The sequence below is a fragment of the Oryx dammah genome, unplaced genomic scaffold, assembly GCF_014754425.2.
Source record: "Oryx dammah isolate SB20612 unplaced genomic scaffold, SCBI_Odam_1.1 HiC_scaffold_4, whole genome shotgun sequence".
NCBI lineage: Eukaryota > Metazoa > Chordata > Mammalia > Artiodactyla > Bovidae > Oryx > Oryx dammah.
The window spans coordinates 4,874,780-4,890,620 of NW_024070188.1; the positions used below are offsets into that span (position 1 = coordinate 4,874,780).

At 42.8% G+C, this 15,841-nt stretch overlaps 1 protein-coding gene across 1 annotated transcript in view; it reads left to right on the forward strand.

The window, feature by feature from the left end:
• The first annotated feature begins 6,509 nt into the window (after nucleotides 1–6,509).
• Nucleotides 6,510–15,841, forward strand: part of MEI4 (meiotic double-stranded break formation protein 4) — a 119,406-nt gene continuing 110,074 nt past the window's right edge. The window contains exon 1 of the mRNA XM_040239329.1: nucleotides 6,510–6,749. Within this exon, the coding sequence (XP_040095263.1) occupies nucleotides 6,518–6,749 (232 nt within the window). The 5' untranslated portion in view covers nucleotides 6,510–6,517. The remainder of the gene's footprint in view (nucleotides 6,750–15,841) is intronic.

The window sequence follows — 15,841 nt, forward strand, 5'->3', positions numbered from 1 at the left end:
TGACCCCAGGTTGTGAAGGAAGCACAGCGTTTGCTGCAGGGTGCCAGGCAAGGGAGTGGGAGGCAAGCGTCAGATCCATTCTAACTTGATCTTTGAGTTGTTGTTTAGTCGTTAAGTTGTGTCCAACTCTTTGTGGCCCCATGGACTGTAGCCCACCAGGCTCCTATGTCTATGGATCTTCCCAGGCCAGAAAACTGGAACGAGTTGCCTTTTCTTTCTCCAGGGGATTGTGCCAACCCACGTCTCCTGCATCGGCAGGCAGATTCTTCACTGCTGAACCACCAGGGAAGCCCTGGGCTTTGAGTTAGGGACTTTTTAAAGGGGAAGAACAAAGGTGCTGGGACTAATCATCGTCTTAGGACATTTCTTTCCTTTCCTTTTTAGTTTTTCTTTAATTTTATTTTTAAAATTTTATTTATTTATTTTAATTGGAGGACTGTAACTTCACAACACTGTGGTGGCCCCTGCCACACATTGACATGGATCAGCCACGGGCACACATGCACGCCCCCATCCTGAACCGCCTCCTACATCCCTCCCCACTCCATCCTTCTGTGTTGTCCCAGAGTACTGGCTTTGAGTACCCTGCTTCATGCATCAAACTTGCACTGGTCATCTATTTCACATATGGTAATATACATGGTTCAATGCTCTTCTCTCAAATCATCCCACCCTCACCTTCTCCCACAGAGTCCAAAAGTCTGTTCTTTACATCTGTGTCTCTTTTGCTGTCTTGCATATAGGGTCATCATTACCATCTTTCTAAATTCCGTATATATGTGTTAATACACTGTATTGGTATTTCTCTTTCTGACTTACTTCACTCTGTATAATAGGCTCCAGTTTCATCCACCTCATTAAAACTGACTCAAACACATTCTTTTTCATAGCTGAGTAATATTCTGTTGTGTGCATGTAACACAACTTTCTTTCCATTCGTCTGCTGATGGACATCTAGGTTGCTTCCGTGTCCTAGCTATTGTAAACAGTGCTTCAGTAAACATTGGGGTACAAGTGTCTCTTTCAATTCTGGTTTCCTTGGTGTGTATGCCCAGCAGTGGGATTGTTGGGTCATATGGCAGTTCTATTTCCAGTTTTTTAAGGAATCTCCACACTGTTCTTCATAGTGGCTCTACCAGTTTGCATTCCCACCAACAGTGTAAGAGGGTTCCCTTTTCTCTGCACCCTCTCCAGTATTTATTGTTTGTAGACATTTTGATAGCAGCCATTCTGACTGGTGTGAGATGGTACCTCATTGTGGTTTTGATTTGCATTTTTCTGATAATGAGTGATGTTGAGTATCTTTTCATGTGTTTATTATCTATCTGTATGTCTTCTTTGGAAAAATGTCTTGTGACATTTCTTAATCCTTAATAATAGTTTCAGAGGTCAGGATGTCTCTGGTTTGTGGTTATCTGGCCAAGTGGTTCATGGCTTAGAGGCTTGTTAGGAGAAACAACCTGAGTTTGTACATTAATGATCATACCTATTAGGGAATTTGAATATATTAACAATTTTATTGACAATAACACTATTTGTTCTCTGTTATTGTTCAGTTAGTATAGAATTGAGGTCAGAGTGCACCAGAAAGGGAATAAAGATTTGGACAGAGATTAGTAAAAACTCAGTAAGGGAACTCGGTTTCAGGGGGACTTGATTTCATTAGCAGAATTTTGTCAAGGCTGGTTAGGAGGGGAGACTAGAAAACCTAGGAGGCAGAACTCTCATCCTTTGGCCATGTTTCCTCAATTCTGCAAACACTTGGAGAGTTACATGTTTCTGAGCATGTTTAATGTGTGTGATTTCGTTCTTCTTTCCCTGATTTTTTTGCATTTACTCTTTTTTATAATTTTTAAAAATATACTTATTTTTATACAATTTTTAAAGGTTACATTCCATTTACAGTTACTCCAAAACATTGGGTATAGTCCCCATGTTGTACAGTACATCCTTGAGCCTATCTTGCACCCAGTAGTTTCTACCTCCTCCTCTACTGTCTCTCCTCCCAAGTGGTGTGTACCACACTAGTTTGTTCTCTCTATCTGTGAGCTTGCATCTTTTTTGTTAGATTCACTGGTTTGTTGTATTTTCTAGATTCTACATATGAGTAATGCCATGCAGCATTGGTCTTCATTTGACTGACTTCACTGAGCACAGTGCCCTCCAAGTCCATCCATGTTGCTGCAGATGGCAAAGTTCTTTCTTTTTCATGGCTGAGTAATAGTCCATGTTATTTATTTATGCACACACACACGCACCCCACGTCTTCTTTATGCGTTCATCTCTTGATGGACAAGTGGGATGCTTTGCATATATCTTGGGTATTATAGTAATGATGCTATAAACATTGGGGTACATGTGGCTTTTCAAATTACTGTTCTTGTTCTTGGATATATACCTGGGAGTGGAACTGCTGGATCACATGCTAGTTCTGTTTTTAGCTTTTTGAGATACTTCTGTACTATTCCACAGTGGCTGTACAAATTGACAGTACCACCAGCAGTGTCCAAGGGTTGCCTTTTTTTCCCACCCATCAGCCAACCTTTGTTGTTTATGCTCTTTTTGATGATAGGAATTCTGACAGGTGTGAGGCATTATCCCCTTGTGGCTTTGCATATAGTAGTTAACATTTGCATTTGTAGTTAGCATGTGGGGAATAGTTTCTCATACTTTAAAATTTTCTCAGCATTTTCAATTAAATTTTGTAATATTTGATAGTTTAATTAATGTGTTTCTATTGTGTGTATATTCAGGCTGGTGACAAGTTTTGTTTTGTCTTTTTGGTAGTTATGAATAATCCTGTATGATCATTTAGGGGCATAAAGTTTTGTTGTACAGTAGTTCTGGTCATTTCTTCAAGATAAAATTTTAGAACTTGCATTGCTGAGCTAAAGGGGAATAAATATTTTGAAGATGTTGTGTACATATTAGGAAAATATTTTCCTGAATTGTTCTCTAGTTATATATGAGTGACCTGGGGCTCTTTGCTTCATAGAATTTTCATCAGTGATCTTGGAGGTGAACCAACTTCAGAATTCAGGATTATAATTCAAAACAGCTTTGATAGTATGGAGAATTGGTTAGTTGATAACATATTTAAGTTCAGTAGGGGAAAATGGGGGTAGCAGATACAGGGTAGATAAAAACTGCCAGAATACTATTTATTGAGTAGCTGTTGCTGCGCGCATGCTTGAAACAGAATAGAAGTCAGAGGATTTTTCTGTTACCCTGTGGGGAACTTTGCTATGGTAAGGACTGTTCCCAAATGCAAGAAAAGAAAGCCCATTTGATCAAATGTGCTATTCTAAAAAGACCATTAAAATTTTGTATTTTAAGCTATTAAGAATTCAGTGACACTAAATACCTTCTTGGGGAACATTAAGTGTTCATTTTAATTCTTTACTATAATTATTTGTACATAAAATGAATGTACAAAAGACTTTCTGAAAGTTACTACTAATTCTTTTCTCAATTAAACAAACAGAGGATATATCTAGGAAGCTTATCTTTTTCTCCATGAAATTTTAAGGGAAATAGAATTACCTTCACCTTGCAAATAGCACTTTGAGGATAGGAATGCTATTCTAAAATAAAGAACCATGTGTTTATAATATACACATAAAAAATTAAAGACATCAGGAAGGGGTTTATTAATAAAAGCCTTCTCTGTTTGGATATAGGTTGTAGTCTATGTGCGTTTTGAATGTGATTTCTACCATGGAAGTCTGTACCAAAGATGCCTATTGGGAACTGTATTCTGCTTATTTGTGGTACATTTCATTCTGATTAATGTTTAGAAAAATGACCGTGGTATACATATGATCCAAGAAGACTTTATAATGTGATCTTTTTTTGTTGACTGATACTCAGCATGTTTTAAGACTGTTAACATCACGTGAAAGTGAACGTGTTAGCTGCTCAGTCATTTCCGACTCTTTGCAACTCCATTTACTATAACCGGCAAGGCTCCTCTGTCCATGGAATTCTCCAGGCAAGAATACTGGAGTGGGTAACCATTCCCTTCTCCAGGGGATCTTCCCAGCCCAGGGATTGAACCCGGGTCTCTTGCATTGCAGGCAGATTCTTTACCATCTAAGCCACCAGGAAAGCCCCTTAACATCTCATCAGATAACTTAAAAATCAGAACATCTAATTAATCAGCTTGAGCTTGCTTAAATCAATTAATTAAATATCTCCACAAAATGACAGGAGTTTGCTGTGTTTTTATTATCCGGAGAACTTTGTCTTCTTATGCTAATAAGCTGATATATATATATTTTATTTATTTATTTATTATTATTATTATTTATTTTTTTTTTTTTGGTCAGGATTCCCACGATTCATAGTTGAGTGTCAGATTCTCTTCTAACAGAAACACTTTACGCAGGTCGCTTAATCTTATTATTCCTGTGCTCAGCACTGTTGCCTGTGAGTGTCAGCCTTCCTTAGGGAGCGACGTCCACACCTGTGTGCGCTCTGCCCAGGGCGCTTTCGGAAGCGCCAAGAGGCGTGGTCTCCCGCTCGCCATGGTCTCCTGCTCGCCATGGCCAGTGCAGCGGATGGAGGGCGTGCCAGCTGAGTGAGACGGTTGGTACCTGGGCTAAAGTAAGCGGGGCCACAGCTCTCATTAGTTTGTCCATCTTAACAGCAGCTAATCCGTGGTGCATTCTACAGCTGTGAAAGGTTGGGAACATGGCAGCTGTACTTTGCTCTTAGAAATCCATCTTTTAGAAATGTTTTTCTGATTACAATTTGATATGTAGTCAGTGTAGAAAATCAGGAAAATTTAGAGAAATATGGAAAAATCAGTAATAATTCTCCAGTAGAGAGGAGTCCTGTTTAACTTTTGTATTTCCAATTTAACACATAATTAAGAGCAACCTATTATATGTATAATTTCATGAACTCACTGTTTTTTCCGTTCAGTATATTGTTAACACCATGTGCTAATAATAAAAATATTTCTAAAAATTCAATACTGAATGGATGTGTAATTATTTATACAATATACCATTATTTACTTAACTATTTGATTGCCCAATTTTAAATACTATAAATATTCCTATAATATACATTGTATTTTATATATACATATATATATACATTCTTGTGTTCATGTCTGATTATAATAAAACAGCATTATGCTACCTGTTAGATTGTATATTGTCAGTGAAAATTTGTAGGATATCAGATAGGTAATCATTGCAGAGGAGGGCATACATCTGGTAAGACTGGATATGAGGGTATATGCACTGTTCTTTGAAAGGTGTACACAGGGCCTTGGCAGCTGTAAGAGTTGGAGCGTCATAATTTGGGAAAATTCGGGAGCGGAGATGTGAATCTGAGTGAACTGGGACTGTGTACATCTATTTGTATGACTGAGATCCAACCACAGTGGAAGAAATAGCCTTGAGAAACTGATGGGAACAAAGTCTGAGATGTGGAATTTGGCATTGTGTTAGCAGGTAGATGTGACAGTTAAAGTCCTGAATTTTCTGCACCATTGTCCTTTTCAACCATTGATTAAAAATGTTAATGTCACACATTTTATGTGCAAAACCCTGAAACTCAGTCAGTCATGGTGGCGGTCTGCAGGGGTTTATACTTCAGAAGGGATGATGGCATTGAGCCACTGAATGCGGTGTTGTGTTGTCCTCTTGACGGTCAGGCTGTGGTCCAGTGCTGGTTTGGAAAAGTTTGCTCACAGTGGCAGTTGGAAATCTTTGGAGGTGTGGATTCAAGGCAGAGTCACAGCTTAAATGGTGCAAATATTTGCAAGATTGTTCTTAATATGGATTGGAGGGGCCTGGTTAGAGACACAAACAGGAGGTAAAGGAATGCAGGCTTGGGAAGCATGGAGTTCAAGACTTAGGGTGGATTAGAGGGGAGAAGGATTTAAATTTAAATGAACGATTTAAGTTAGTGGTTCTGATTACTCAGTGAACTCTTTATAATGTATAAAAGCCTCAGTCCTAGCCAAGATTTGCTGAATCAGAATTTTGGAGGGATGAGACCAGGCATTTATGTATGTGTAAAGCTCCCTCAGAGATTCCTATGTGTGCCTCTGGTTAGAAATCACTAAATGAATTAATCTCTGTTTTTCTGCAGTCCAAGAATTTGTCAGGTTATCTGGATCTACTGCTTTGAATCTTAATACACTTAATGTGCATCTTTTTGCGTTTTTCTTCTGTTTTATTTTTTTTTTTCACACTGCCTTCACTTCTTGAGAAATTGTTCTGTTAGATGGCTTCCAATGTAAACTTATTAATTAGTGTTATTCCATGCAATCAATTTTGATTAAATGAAATGTACTCTTTTTCATGTCAATGTATGGCAAAACCAATATGGAATTGTAAAGTAAAATAAAAAATAAAATAAATAAATAAATAAATAAATAAAAATAAATAAAAAAACAAAATAAAATAAAAAGACTTATCCACTAAAAAAAAAATACAAGTTAAAAGGAATTTCTGTAACTTTTCTTTTTTATTATTACATGACAGGGACAAAAAACAAGATGGATAATCAAACATGGTATCTGAGAACTTCAAAGCTGGCCCTGGCCTTGGCAATTATCCGCTCCAAACCAGCAGACAAAAGCAGCAGAGAATACACAGAGCATCTTGCGAGGATGGTGTCCGGGCAGGAATCAAGGTGGAGATCAAAAGTCGAAGCCTTGGAAGCTGAAGTTCTACAATTACGTCAGAAACTTCTCCTGAGTAGGATTTTTTCGGGATCATTTAAGAGTGGTGAGTGGATGTAACTTGGGGATGTGTCAATTTGTTTTATGTCAGCTTCACAGTTACCTAGAAACTCATTACCAAAACACTCAAGTTGTTCGGTTTCCTAAAATTAGACTTCTTCTTGCACTATAAAGATTTTTAGCTTTTAGTCATTTATTAAAAGTAAAAAAAAAATAGCTTGTTGTCACTTTCTAATGGATGAGGCTGAAGTTGGAGACTGAAAATTGTCTAGAGATGAAGGCAATACTGCTTTAAGCCTCCTGGAGAAATTAATTTTAAAATCTTCAGTCATCCTTATATCTTACTCTGTATTATATGTTGTTTTTACATTGCATAATTCGTCCAGCAGTCCTGTCTCAAGTCCCAGCTCTGTGCGGTGGGTGGCGAGGACCTAGAAATACACAGGAAAGCTACTGCCTTTACCATGGGGTACTGACCATTCTAGCAGAGAAAGCAGACCTATGATAATGAACCTATGATGACTGTTACCATAGAGAAAGTGCAGAAAAGGAAGCCATTCATTCTTCTAGTTCTTGGAGATGCTCCTTGGCTGGGCCCTCAAGGGTCTGTCTGATAGTGAGGTGATCAGAGCCTGTGGTCAGAAGTAGGAACAAGAGCCAGGGCAGCAGGGATAATCCATGTCCCATCCAGCAGGCCAGTTTTGTATTCCAGAGCCCAGGACACTGTGAGGTGGAGATCTGATGGAGCAGGTTTGGAAAGACTCCGGGTATCAGCCTGAGGAATATCCCTGCAGTGAGTTGGCCAGGGTGGTTCCCTTAAGACCCCTATGAGAGAGTGAAAGGGGGGCTATAAGAATGATCTGAGAATGGCAGGGAAAACGGGCACCCCCCCAGGACAGACCAGAGCACATGGGCACCTCCTTCCTCAGGATCCCTTCACCTTCTTGACTCCGAGGGATGACCCTCATATTGCAATAGTAAAACTTAATTTTGATGATCTGTTGAAAACGTAAAGCAGATCATCTTACTCCTTTGCCAGAAACCTTTTCCTGACTCCCCATTGTGCCTCGCACCAGATTCCCGCTGGTGGCTTGGCTGGTGATGTCGTTTTGATGTCACCTGTGCTTCCCTGCATAGCACGTGGGCTCTGGGCACGGTGGGCTTCCTGCTGACCACTGTGGGCTCTTCTTGCAGTGAATCTCTGCTGTGATCAGGTGTTGACATATGATTGCCTCTCCCCTTTGTAGAGGTCTTTTTTCTAAGCCATACTTGCTCACTGGCCACTCTACATGCATGCCCCCACAGTTATTTTTTCACCCAAACACCCCCCTGTTGGTTGTATGCTTATTTGCTTAGGTGGACCCTTCCTTATCTCCTTGACTTGAGTCCAGCTTTGCTGAGTAGAGGGTCTCTGATTTGCTCAGCACCCTCTACTCAATACCCACCCCAAAGCCTGACTCACAGCAGGTGCTAAATCGATGTTCATCAAATGAAGTGGAACATAGAGTATGCTTTGATGCGAGCCATGATGGGAAGCAAGGAGGCAGGTTCTGAAAGGGTTTACCTAAGGCCACATGAAGAGTAAGGAGTTGGGCTAGATCTGTGACTGTTAGAACTAAAATGAATGATTCCAGAATAAGCACTTGAGACTTCTGTGAATGAGTTCAAAGTGGGTTAAGGCAGCTGGAGGTGTGGAGGGCATTTGAGGTCTCTAGTTCATTAAGTTGATTCAGTTCAATTCAGTCGCTCAGTTGTGTCCGACTCTTTGCGACCCCATGAATCGCAGTACACCAGGCCTCCCTGTCCATCACCATCTCCCGGAGTTCACTCAAACTCACATCCATTGAGTCAGTGATGCCATCCAGTGTGGGGGGCGCTCCGCAGAAAGAGAGAGGCAGTGGAACTTCCCTCAGCAAAGCCGAGGGGTCCTGAGGAGATGTGAGCCTGCTGTCCGCCAACCCAGCCCCTCGGCGAGCGAGAGACAATCAGACGCGACAGGGGTTCCGTCTAAGCAGTTCCGCTTTATTGCTGCAAGCTCTTGGTTTATAAAGGCAAGCGGCGGGGGGGGGGGGGGGGGCGGGGGGGTGGTTTGCGAGGGACTTTCCATAGTTGCACCAATCACATTAAAGGTCAAATCGTCATGTGCCATCATTATAACAGGAGTCTATGGTGATCACGCACTGTCTACGTGCACAGAAATCAAGAGAGCCAATCAAAAGTTTTGACAAACAACTTAGGCTGCACCCTCATCTCTTCCACCAGGCGCCATCTTAGCTCTAAACCGCAAAGCTAGCCCTTCTTTTTTAAGGTTTCCCATTTAGGGCCCCACATCTCCCCCTTTTTTATTTTATTTAAGCCCTCGAGACATTTGTATTGATGTTCTGTAGAGCAAGGCGTAAAGCTGTGGGTGGCCCACCTCCAGCCTCGCCAGCCCCTCTCGCGGCTGTGCCTGTCTTAGGTTGCCCTCCTCTGAGGGTCTTACCTGTCATTGGCTATCCAGCCACCTCTTGGGGGCTAGGCAGAATCTCTCTAGATGGTGGGCATCTAGAACTCTTTTATTTATCTGTCTCGGTTAATCTCTTGAAGGGCTAAATTAATCCAGGGGTTTTGTGGGTGCCCAAATGGGGCTCCTTTTCCATGACCTGGGCAAGCATAACTATTTTTTGCTGTAAGCACCTATCGCGGGTTGTGAGATTTCTTACCTTTAACATCACAACAAGCAGAATAACAAAAACAGTCAGATAGAAGGTATTTTTAAACCAGGTAAATGGACTTTGTATCCAGTCCCATAGGTCCATTGCTCCCTGTTTTACCTGTTAGAGTCTCATTTAACACTGGAAAAGCTGTCAAACAAAAGCTGGGGTATCTCACATCGCAGTCTATGTGCGTCAGAACACTCAACGTCTCAATCGCTCTGGCGTGGAGATCAAGCTGTTGTTGGAGTCGCGTTATGGCGGATCTCAGGTGTTCGAGCTGGTTTGAAATACTTGAGCAGAGGCAGTGGATATGCTGTTTATAACCTCGATGGTCTGAGCTTGTTGAACTCCCAGCACGGATGCTGACACTGTTGTACCCTCATAGTTGATGGCCTTGTGTGTCGTTAAACCCAGGCTTCAAAGATTTTAAAAACTGTTGCACAGCCGTGGCAATGAGGAAGGTCAGCAAGGAGAGGATAGGTAATCCGACGATCACCAGGAGCAGTGTCCACCAGGGTCGCGGCATCAATGATCTGAAAGGGAAAAAGATTGCCTCAGGAACTTTTTGTTCTTGGGCTCAATATGTGAGTGTCTCTTTAATCTGTGTCAGATTTTGAGATTTGACCTCTCTCTTGTGGTGTAAGTTTAAGATTCCTTGCTGGCACCCATATAGGGCTGGGGTCCCCAATGGGGAATATGCATCCGAATCCTCTTCCCATTGTAAGGAGTGGATCGGGCCCCTTCCACTGGCCAGTGATGGGGTCTTTCCATCGCACTTGTATTTCAGGTTTTATTTCTTGGTTAGACCAATGTTTTTGAAAACATGGTATCGGTTCATTTTTTGAAAAATTTAAAAAGTTTAGAGTAAAGAGTGCCATTCCAAGTTGCTGGTGAGGGCTTATTCCCTCTTTTTGTTTTTGTAATTGAGCCTTTAAATTTTGATGGTGGTGCTCAATTATGGCTTGTCCCTGGGGGTTATGTGGGATTCCAGTGTTAAGACGAATGTGCCATTGTTGGAAAAATTTCTGTAAGCTCTGGCTGATGAAGCAAGGGCTGTTATCTGTTTTTATTTGATGGGGAAGGCTCAACGTCACAAAACATTGTAAAAAATGGCTTTGAGCATGTTTTGCTTTTTCTCCTATGTGGGCAGTAGCCCAGCAGGCATGAGAGTAAGTGTCAATAGACACAAAAACATACTTAAGTTTTCCAAAAGGGGAATAATGGGTCACATCAGTTTGCCACAGCACATTGGGTTTTAGCCCTCGAGGGTTTACTCCTGAGGGCTGTAAAGGTGATACTTGTAAATAAGGAAGACAGGATTTACAAGTATGTATAATTTTCTTTAATTCTCTAATAGGGATCTGTGGGAACCTTTTATGTAGCCCTCTCCAATTTATATGAGTAAGATTGTGAAGATCATAGGCATCTTGTAAGTTACAAGCTTGGATCGTAAGGGAGGACGCTCTATCGGCCAGGGAATTTCCCGTTGTTTTTCTGATTTTGAATTGGGGGTACCCATATCAGTGACATGCTCCTCGCTCCTTGAAAAGCGGAGTTTGAGGGCTGAAATGTTTAGACAGAACCCTAAGGGGGGGCTCCTCACCGTATCGAACCTCTCGCTGCCTAGTAAGGGTTTGTACTCGATCCCAAGTGTCCCAAGAGAACAGATTGGCCGAAGCAACCCAGGGGGCCAACCGTACAATGTCCCCCAGACCTTAATGGCCTGTGAGTCAGAAATCTCAAGTCCCCTGCTTATGAGCATATATCTCAGTGCCCTGAGTGCGGGCTCATCAGATTTCCCGATGTTATTTCCCATGCTGCCGAGGGAGAATAGAAAGAAAAGTCACTGAGGACAACCACCAAAAATCCTACCGGGAGTGGTGGCGGCCAGAAAGTTGGGCTTGTGGTATGCTTTTGGAACTGTTTATGTGCCTGTGTCGTTGCACGGAAGTTTTCTTGCTGGGGGTGGGCACCCTAGAGGTTTCTAGCCCGTTCCGTGACCCCCTTATCCTGCCACGGGGGTCTTCAAGTGGCAGACGCCCTAATGGCCTTTAAGTGCCTGACCTGTGCCCACAGGGAAGATTTTAGGCCACGTCCTCAGTTAAAAATGAATAAAGGGGAGTTTCACCCGGTCGGGCTCTAGTTACTGAGGCTTACCTGTTGTGGGGCCTTCAAAGTCCTCCAGAGAGTGGCCCTAGCCAGGATCTATCAATTGCCTCCACAACTGTTTGCCTGTTCACTGAAACTCCTGAAAAAGGAATTAAGGACAGATCAGAAAAGAAGAGGAGAAGGAAAATAAGTCAGGAGAGTTTTTTGCCACTTCCCTCAAAGCAGAGGGGGGCCCACCTTGAAATCCGGATTACCTTGGGCTATACTCCTCTGAAGGGGAGCTCCACGCTGCGACCAGCCTAGGGTCCCTCGTCGTTCTTTCTTTCAGAGCCGCACGGTGTCATCACCTCCGTCCGTCCGCTTTGTGCCCCACGTTGGGCGCCAGTTTCTGTGGGGCGTGCTCCACAGAGAGAGAGAGGCAGTGGAACTCTTCCCTCAGCAAAGCCGAGGGGTCCTGAGGAAAGGTGAGCCTGCTGTCCGCCAACCCAGCCCCTCGGCTCTTGGTTTATAAAGGCAAGCAGGGAGGGGTTTGCGAGGGACTTTCCATAGTTGTACCAGTCACATTAAAGGTCAAATCATCATGTGCCATCATTATAACAGGAGTCTATGGTGATCACGCGCTGTCTACGTGCACGGAAATCAAGAGAGCCAATCAAAAGTTTTGACAAACAACTTAGGCCGCACCCTCATCTCTTCCGCCAGGTGCCGTCTTAGCTATAAACCACAAAGCTAGCTCTTCTTTTTAAGGTTTCCCATTTAGGGTCCCACAATCCAGCCATCTCATCCTGTTGTCTCCTTCTCCTCCTGCCCCCAATCCCTCCCAGCATCAGAGTCTTTTCCAATGAGTCAACTCTTCACATGAGGTGACCAAAGTACTGGAGTTTCCGCTTAGCATCATTCCTTCCAAAGAACAGCCAGGACCACCCAGGACTGATCTCCTTTAGAATGGACTGGTTTGATTGCAGTGCTTTAAATCCAGACAGTGAACACAGAAATCAGGGTATATGATAAAAGGTTGAGTCCAGGCAGATATACCTAGAAGGAAAGAAGTAGGGTTCTTAAACTCAGAGGGGATAAGCAGCCTGGAAATATAGACTGACAGCAAGGATCCGTTGGTATCTAAGTCATAGTGCCCTTGTCACTGTGGTTGAGGCTACAGGGTGAGTGGGCCTTTGATGGGGAGGCTGCAGGTTCCGACATTCCGGGGGGATAGAGGAAAGGAGCCGTGGAAAGAGTGTGGCTGCCATGGTAGGGTGCACAGGTACAGTGAACCTGTGCCTGCTGCGGTAACAGAGCACCCGCTACTTCAGGAAAACGCTCAGCTAATACCTGAAGAACTGATGCTTCTGAACTGTGGTGGCAAAGACTCTTGAGAGTCCCTTGGACTGCAAGGAGATCCAACCAGTCCATCGTAAAGCAGATCAGTCTTGAGTGTTCTTTGGAAGGACTGATGCTGAAGCTGAAACTTCAATACTTTGGCCACCTGATGTGAAGAGCTGACTCATTTGAAAAGACCCTGATGCTGGGAAAGATTGAGGGCAGGAGGAGAAGGGGATGACAGGATGAGACGGTTCGATGGCATCACCAACTCAATGGACATGAGTTTGGGTGGGCTCTGGGAGTTGGTGATGGACAGGGAGGCCTGGCGTGCTGTGGTTCATGGGGTTGCAAAGAGTCAGACATGACTGAGTGACTGAATTGAGCTGAACTGAATATCCGTTTGTAACTAAAGTCTCATTCTTGTCTGAGCAAAAATACTGTTACAAGATTTACAGCCACATTTTAGTCGCTCTGGTTTCTATGCAGTGGTCTCTTTGAGAAAATCTATGAATAGCAGACAGTCAATATATCTTACCTTTTTTGTACAGTCATGTGATTGTTATAATGGCACATATGTAGCAGTTCCCATTAATACCGAACTGTGAATATCATAACATGCACAGTACCCAACTGTTGTTTACCATCAAGGGTCTGTTTACAACACCAAGACAGTGGTATGTGTGTGATTTGTTGGAGACATGAGTGGACCTCAGTGATAACTTGTTTTCAGTCTGGACTCTTTCCCTTACAGTGCCTGCGAAAGAAGATTTCAAATATCATGTAGTTAAAATCTCTTTTGCTCACATCAGGAGTTGCAGGTAAAGATTTCAGATGTTTGGGAGTAATCTGTCTCTCCATCTGTTAGCTTAAACTTAAAAAGTGAGGAATAAATGGATAGATTCAGATAAATAGTTTCAAATAGGAAAAGGAGTACGTCAAGGCTGTATATTGTCACCCTGCTTATTTAACTTACATGCAGAGTACATCATGAGAAACACTGGACTGGAAGAAACACAAGCTGGAATCAAGATTGCCAGGAGAAATATCAATAACCTCAGATATGCAGATGACACCACCCTTATGGCAGAAAGTGAAGACGAACTAGAAAGCCTCTTGATGAAAGTGAAAGAGGAGAGTGAAAAAGTTGGCTTAAAGCTCAACATTCAGAAAATGAAGATCATGGCATCTAGTCCCATCACTTCATGGCAAATAGATGGGGAAACAGTAGAAACAGTGTCAGACTTTATTTTTGGGTGCTCTGCTCTAAATCACTGCAGATGGTGACTGCAAGCCATGAAATTAAAAGATGCTTACTCCTTGGAAGAAAAATTATGACCAAACTAGATAGCATATTCAAAAGCAGAGACATTACTTTGCCGACTAAGGTTTGTCTAGTCAAAGCTGTGATTTTTCCTGTGGTTGTGTATGGATGGGAGAGTTGGACTGTGAAGAAGGCTGAGTGCCGAAGAATTGATGCTTTTGAACTGTGGTGTTGGAGAAGACTCTTGAGAGTCCCTTGGACTGCAAGGAGATCCAACCAGTCCATTCTGCAGGAGATCAGCCCTGGGATTTCTTTGGAAGGAATGGTGTTAAAGCTGAAGCTCCAGTACTTTGGCCACCTCATGTGAAGAGTTGACTCATTGGAAAAGACTCTGATGGTGGGAAAGATTGGGGGCAGGGGGAGAAGGGGACGACTGAGGATGAGATGGCTGAATGGCATCACTGACTCGATGGACGTGAGTCTGAGTGAACTCTGGGAGATGGTGATGGACAGGGAGGCCTGGCATGCTGCAGTTCATGGGGTTGCAAAGAGTCGGACACGACTAAGCGCCTGAACTGAACTGAAAGGGAAAAAGGAAAAATCTAGAAGGGGGGTTATTAGATTGATAGGAAAATAAAGGAGGGACGTAGTTGCTGTTTGAAGATGTATGATTGAAAAGACTGACATACCTTGCCCTAAGAAAGTGCCAGCCCTGAAAGTCAAACTATTATGTAGGTGATTTATGTTGTTAAATATTTCTGTCTGCAGTTTTTAGGGCTTCTTTATACATGCAACTCTTTGCCAGTGTTCAGGGACCACAGACCCTCAATAAATGGTGAATGGAATGCTTCCTGACCAAGAGACTGGGGAACTTAATTTACAGCATCAGCTATCCACTGAAACAACTGAGAAAACCAGAGTTGAATAAGGCAGAGATGAAATGGCATGGTAAACAAATAAGGAAGTGTGATATGGTTTATACAGCATTTAAAGAACTTGTCTATTTCATTATTCTGATTTATTTTTCTACAGATTCTTAAAGGAAGTTAGGAAGAACAGAAGGATGGATGGGAGGAAAGAAGGGTAGGGAGATAGGGAGGGAGAGGGGATCAGTTTAGTTCAACTCAGTTGCTCAGTCGTGTCCAACTCTTTGCGACCCCATGGACTGCAGCATACCAGGCCTCCCTGTCCATCACCAACTCCCAGAGTTCACTCAAACTCATGTCCATTGAGTTGGTGATGCCATCCAACCATCTCGTCCTCTGTCTTCCCCTTCTCCTTGCACCTTCAATCTTTCCCAGCATCAGGGTCTTTTCCAATGAGTCAGCTCTTCGCATGAGGTGGCCAAAGTATTGGAGTTTCTGCTTCAACATCAGTCCTTCCAGTGAATATTCAGGACTGATCTCCTTTAAGATGGACTGGTTGGATCTCCTTGCAGTCCAAGGGACTCTCAAGAGTCTTCTCCAACACCACAGCTCAAAAGCATCAATTCTTCAGCGCTCAGCTTTCTTTATAGTGCAACTCTCACATCCATACATGATTACTGGAAAAACCATGGCCTTGACTAGATGGACCTTTGTTGACAAAGCAATGTCTCTGATTTTTAATGTGCTGTCTAGGTTGGTCATAACTTTCCTTCCAAGGAGCAAATGGCTTCTTTTAATTTCATGGCTGCAGCCACCATCTGCAGTGATTTTGGAGCTCCCCAAAATAAAGCCCCCCCAAATAAAGTCCCATGGCATGGGACCATAT